Raw genomic sequence first — 6559 nt, 5'->3', positions numbered from 1 at the left:
GAGAAACATGGTAGTAGTAATATTAGTAGTAGTAGTAACTGTGAGAGGGACCTAGATTACCTAGTTGATTATCCCTTAAATATGAGCTAACAGTGTCTGCAGCTGCCAATGCAATCCGAGGATGTATCAACAGAAGGATAGCATCAAGGTCATGAGAAGTGATTGTACTGCTAATTAGGGAGGCCATACTGCATCTGTTTCTGTTCACAATACAAAAAAAGATGCTGAGATCCTAAAAATTGTGGGTGCTCCATCGCTAGAAGTTTAAAGAAGAGTTGAGATAAGTTTTTTGTGCAGAATAGCATAGGGTTTTCTGCTTGAGCAAAAGTGTTGTATCGAAAGACCTCCAAGATTCCTTATTTGCATTTTATTTGTGAGAACCTCATTTAATAATGTCTGCTCAAGGCAGAATTGTGGCAGATGGCACCATCCTAGTGTGTCAAATGTAGGAAGACCAATACTGCAAGAAACATAGACCTAAGCCCGAATCGAAGGCCAAAGGAAGAGAAGGGATTTACGAAGTAGACAGGAATGGGTGTTGTTGTTTCTAAAGGTGGGGCCCATAAAAGAGATGGCACACTTTTTCAATATCGCAAGTTGGCAGCATTTAATGAAGGTAGATGTAGGGCACCCACTCCATTGAAACATACCAGGTGGGCAGAAACAATTGGAGGCAGATAGGCAAACCCTCAGATAGGAAAAGAAAGAGTAAAATCTGTCAGAGTGATGTGGTATTATGTAGAATGTTAGGCTTTATCGTTTGCATGGCATCCATGCCTCCTTTTGCAACCATGTTTTTCTTTTGAACCAAACCTTTGATGAAACAATAGGGCTGTTGTTGCTGAGAGTGTTGCCGTTTCTACATTTCCCTATTGACTGTTGCTGATTGTAGTTTTTCTTAGATTTGATGTAAGTCTGTTATTGAACTGTTTTTGATACTGGACTGTTTTAACCATGTATGACTTGGACTGTTTGTTGGACTTTGCTTAACCGTTTACTGGAAGTAAAAACTTACATTTTACTATACAGTGTATCTGCGTGCTGGTTGTGTGTTATTCTTCACCACTCTCACTACATCTCCCTGTGTGTGCTCATTCTCCTAATGGGGAATTACCTCAACAGCTGATAAAACACACTCAACATGTAGTCCTTAAGGAACCACATCAGTGGTGGGATTCAGCCAGTTCTCACTCATTCAGCCGAACCCCTTGTTAACTTTTTGCGCAGTTTTGCAAACTGGCTAATCCCACCACTGGCTGGCTCTGCCCCACCCCACCCCAACCTTCCTCTCCCTATTTTGTTTTGCCCACCTTGGTCTCTTGCCTAGAGTCATGCTAGTGGCCCAGCTGCTCTTCATTCCTCACCTGCTTGCCTTCCTTCACCGCTCATCTGGACCACATGGCTGCTGCTTTCCATTCATCCCCTCACTCGTCTTCCCTGGCCAGGTGGCCTCTCTTCCCCTTTCTTACCTCCCTGGGAAATCCATGTGATGCCATGAAAGGTGAGGCCCTCCTGAATGGCCACCTCATTTCCACACATGGCTTCACACTCTTCTGGTACAGAGAAGCAGCTGAAGTGGCTCCATGGTGACCTCCAACAGCTGGAGTGGGAGGTGTTGAGCCAGAGAGTAGTTTGGAGGCCAAGAGCCTTAGTGATGACCTATCTAGTCAATGTGACCCTGATAGCCAGGTGAGCAAGTGCTGGTGTACTGTTGCTGGGTGGGTGGCTCAGCAACTTTGGGGTGCAGAAGGAGGGCCGCTTCTTCTCAGGGAAACCTGGAAGCTCTCTGCCTCCCCTGGCAGGGTAAAAAGAGCAGGCCTCTCTCTCCATCTCCTACCTCCCTGGGAGAGCTGCTTGATGCCATGAAAACTGAGTCTCTCCTAGATGGCCGCCTCACTCACTTGCCTGGCCTTGCACTCTTCTGCACAGGGAAGCAGTTGAAGTGTCATGGCAACCTCTAGGAACTGCAGTGGGAATGGCTGTTGGCTGGGAGCCCTCCTTGCACTGAAACCCAAGCCTGAGTGATAGGGAGAGAACTGCAGTTTTGCAGGTCCCAATGTCTCTTCTCCACAACCAGTGGGGACCCTCTGCCACCTCCCACTGTTTTCTGCATTTAACTTTCGAGCCACCCAGACGAGGGTAGCCCACTGCACCCAGGCCTAGCTGCATCCCCCGTGCAGCAATCCCAGCCTCAGCCACCACTGCCACCTTGAAAACCAGATTTACAACGAAAGAACTAGGAACTTTAAGCCAGGTACATGCCATAGCCACAGCCTCTCCCACTTCCGCTAGCAGCTCTGGGCTGAGCAGCGGTTCAGTTTCCCAGCTGGCCATGATTCATCATTCCCCCCTTGCCCTTCCCTTCCTCCCATGGCTAGCTGCCTTCTGAGCAGTTTTGGCTGTGAAGGGAGACGGGAAAAGCTCAGCCAAGTCATCTCCTTTCAACCTTAAACATACACACAAAGAAAACACACACCTCATGGCACCAGAGGGATCACCCACATGCCATCACCTCATGAAATTTGGCCTCTTGGCACTCTGGGATGGGAAAGCACAGTTGGTGAGAGAGATGTACCTAACAGGACTGGTCTTGTTGGTGACCCAGCCCTTCTTTGGCACCACAGAGCTCACCTTTGGACTCAGCAGGGTGACTTCTCTGCACTGGCGCTTTCCCGTCTCAGAGTGACAAGAGGCCAAATTTCATGATGTGCTGTGGGCCAACTGGCAGATGGGTGATCTGTTTCTCTTGTGCTGTTACCTTGCAGAGACATGAGATGAAAATCAGTTGTCTGGTGGACTATACAGAGCTGTCAATATCCATGGAAAAACTGTGGTGCCAGAGGAAGATTGCCTCTTTTTAAAGCCATGTATACATGGGCTGAGAAAGAGGTAAGAGCAGCTCTATATGAAATACAAGACTTCGAAAAATCCATAGGCAGATTGAGTGGGGAAATTTCTGGGTCTGATTAGGTAGATTCAGGGTTTCCTTTCTTTTAGGAACATTGGATATCTTCCTTTTTTCCTTAATTATATAAAAGAAAGCATACTGCCTTATAAGCTATATGTATTCCATATTTTAGTAACCTGATCTGAGTCTACTCTGGGGATGCCTTTCAGAATATATGGACCTTGAGCTGCTGGTTCTCATTGTTATGTATTAACATACTCACCTGCAATTGGTAAGTCCGTGGTGGTGGGAAATTTAAAGAGCCGTCATTGGCCACAGCCATGAGCAGCCTGACTGTAAAAGGGCTTCTGCGGTTTCTTCTGTGCTCAGTCCTAGAATGAAGTAAAGGCAACTGGTTACTATGCTGGTGTCCTGAGTCTCTTTCCCATGATTCAAAACCAGCGACGAGGGTGGGATACTGAGACAAAAGGAATCAGCAAGCAAGTGGTGACCGACGAACACCAGCAACTCATCAAGAAGAAATGGCCAGAAACAACACGCCACCTGCACCATTCGATCCAGCAACTGAAGACTGGGAATTGTACATCAACTGATTCCTCATGTTCCTCGAAGGGGGCAACCTAAATAACATCCGAACACAGGAAGAGAGACGTCTTCCTCACACATTGCGGTCCCACCATATTCAAGATGGCCAAAGCATTAGCGGCACCCACCAATGTGAAAACGGCCTGGCCAGACCTGGAAAGAATACTGAGGGCTCACTACACACCAACCATTTCCTGCCTCATCAAACGACACGAATTTTATCAGCATGACCAAAAAGAAGGTGAGAGCATTGGCAATTTCATTGCAACTCTGAGGGACATCACCAGAGGGTGCAAATTCCTAAACATGGATGAAGCCATGAGACACTGGCTGAAATCTCTGTAGGATGCTACTTCTTTAAGGTTAAAGCAAAGTCAGGATAGCATCTCCCTGGCCTGTTTTCTTTATACTTGGCAGTATCTACTGCAAAAGAGAAAGAACTACTTACTGAAACATTTCAGTTCTGGTTCAAAGTGGGAATTGATGCATGTCACTGTTTGCCACGTTTGCTTGTCTACAGGCAGAAAACCACAATTACAATAAGACTGAATGTTGTTTCTCCTTCCCATTTTGGAAATGGTCTCTACTGTTTATAATAATCTTCCATTCTTCCATTTTCTATACGGACATAATTACAGCCCTTTCCTAGAAGAAAAGGGAGAGAGAGAAAAAGTAAAGCACTCCCAAAATTCTGGATTTGCCTCAAAATCTGGCTTAGCCAATTGGCTTGGGGCCATGATGGAGCATTTTACACTGGAAGTGACTGGTAGACTAAGGAAGAAGATTCCACCACTGTACTGCTTATGTACTGGTTCCTAGTTTGAATCAATCTCTATTAATTTTAATTTTAATGTTTATGATTTTTAAATGTTTTTCTATTCTTCCTTTTACTGTGTTGCAAGCCTCCCATCACTTCAGTACTGACATAGATGGCACAACATCCAATACAACTACAGAATTTATTTGTGCAGAGTTTGAATGGTTACGAACAGAGAATGGGAAACAAATTAAGAACGCCTTGTGGGGAGATGCCTTTTATCCCAAAGCAATTGTTATTCATTTAAATACAGAACTGAGTTTATGTATTAAGAAAATAATGAAATAATAATGAATATATGAAAATAATGAAAATAATAAAATCATTTTAGCCTATTGCAACATAGAATTTCTAACCTAAAACTTTAATTATTTTATCAAATGAATTCCTCACTCTAAAACTTTCTATATGTTATCTGATCTGTGTCCTTTTGCAGTTGCTTGTACAACAAATGAAGAAGATATGAGAGTACACAATATAAAGCTGAGGTGGAGCAACAGGAATAAAATATATGTTGAAGATGGAAATACAGTAGAATTTGTATGTTTAACAGGCTATAAACAACATCCAAATACCAGATCATTAAGAGCTAATTATGTGGATGGGAAATTTGATTATCCGGATTGCATTCCTGTATGTATATTTTCAGAAAATTACTTTAATTCACCAATATTAACATTTATTTCCTTTGCCTGTATCTATATACCTATATATCTATATCCATGCATTAAAAAAAAATCACTTGAAATATTTTAAAAACCTAAGTCTGGCAGCTAAATTTATGGATGTAATGGATTCTAAGGTAACTAGGTCTTCTGCAATACTTTTGAATCAGAACACTTCTTAAGATTCCTTTGATCTAAATAAAATTCCTCCCATTCAGAGCAGGGGTGTCAAACTTGATTTCATTGAGGGCCACATCAGTTTGACCTTGGAGGGCCGGGGTGATGATTGGGTGTGGTCATGGTGGGCGTTGCTAGTGTGGGCATGGTCATGGTGGATGTTTGACCCAGGCTCAAGATGCACTTTCCTCCTCTTCTTCTTTCTTTCTGCAGTTCTTTACTATAAGTTTTTGGCCAGCAGAGGGCTGGTGGAGGCCAGGGAGGCCAATCACGGGCCATGTGGGGGCCTCATTTTTGGTCTTTCAGGCCTCCAGCAGCACTCTGCCTGTGAAAAATGGGCAGTTTGGAGCACTCTGTCAGCCAAAAACAGGGCATGCAGAGAGGCTCCATGTGGCCCATTTTTAGCCTCCCTGGCCACCAGCAGCGCTCTGCCAGCCAAAAATCTGCTGCTCAGAGGCTCTGAGAAGCCACTGCATAGAAGAGATGAAATGATGGGTGATATTTGTTCTTCCTTGTCCCATGCCTCATTGTTTTTAAGTATTACTACCATTCCCATAGTACTTTTCTCCCATTGCTCTTGAATAGACAGGATTTCATTTGGATCATAGGAGTCTTGTTTTATGATGGGGCTTTCATTTGAAACTGCAATTAATGCAAACACTATTAGTAAAATACCAGTTTGTGTTGACATATGCATATAAATATCAAATATTTCTGTAGTGGACATTTTATTGGAACTTTTTCTTTCTTAGTTAATTAAGGAAATAGGGATATTTCTTGGTATTGCTGGACCAGAGTTGCCAGTATTCTTCTATTGGCTGTGTTGTCTGAGGATACTGTGAGTTTTTGATTCACCGCATTTATATTCCATCTTCTCTCAAGTGTATCCAACGTGAAGATGAATTAAAATTTGGTAACATCTAATTCCCTGCTATTTTTAAAATGTTGGTGCTTCACATTCATTCTATATGCTGGAGTTTATATCCCAAAATATCAAGAGTGCCTTATAAATCATTCAAGTTTATTACATGTCGCTGTATCAGAAGTAATCTTTAAAAAAAGGAAGAAATTGCTCAGTGATAAAATGGTCAACAGTTTTTGAGTCACTTGAGTAGTTTTAGCCATGCTCACATTTCAGAATCTTCTTTCCTATGTAGTTGATATGTTAAAATGATTGTAGGCTGCATTCTGTTGCAGATCAAATGAATCAGTTTAAAAAATAATAACATAAAATGTACAGATGCAAATTTATTTCTTTGCTGTTTACTTTTAATTTTACAGATATAAGTAAATGAAAAACAGGACATATATACCACCCTTGAGCCAGAAGAAGATGAATGTCTGAAATCCTATATCATTCTCTTTAATGTGACCAAATGAAGCTGGATTGTATACAGTTATAAACAG

The 6559-nt window shown here is 42.5% G+C and overlaps 2 protein-coding genes across 14 annotated transcripts in view; one reads left to right on the top strand and one right to left on the bottom strand.

Annotated features, from left to right (window-relative positions):
- LOC113436187 (complement factor H-related protein 5-like) overlaps positions 1-6559 on the bottom strand; it is a 256629-nt gene that overhangs the window by 168891 nt on the left and 81179 nt on the right. The gene's annotated exons all lie outside the window — the stretch shown is intronic.
- Positions 1-6559, top strand: part of LOC113454770 (complement factor H-like) — an 84770-nt gene that overhangs the window by 74715 nt on the left and 3496 nt on the right. The window contains exons 11-12 of one of the 2 annotated variants that reach the window (XM_087930336.1): positions 4747-4943; positions 6434-6454. In XM_087930336.1, coding sequence (XP_087786462.1) covers positions 4747-4943; positions 6434-6439 — 203 coding nt within the window. In that variant the 3' untranslated portion in view covers positions 6440-6454. Of the gene's footprint in view, positions 1-4746; positions 4944-6433; positions 6455-6559 lie in introns of those variants that run through there. The other variant, XM_087930335.1, reaches the window with a different exon arrangement.

The sequence above is a fragment of the Pseudonaja textilis genome, chromosome 3 (genome assembly GCF_049901715.1).
Source record: "Pseudonaja textilis isolate UNSWEBS1 chromosome 3, rPseTex1.2, whole genome shotgun sequence".
NCBI lineage: Eukaryota > Metazoa > Chordata > Lepidosauria > Squamata > Elapidae > Pseudonaja > Pseudonaja textilis.
Note: the sequence above shows the minus strand (reverse complement) of the source record. Positions and strands in the feature narration are given on the sequence as shown.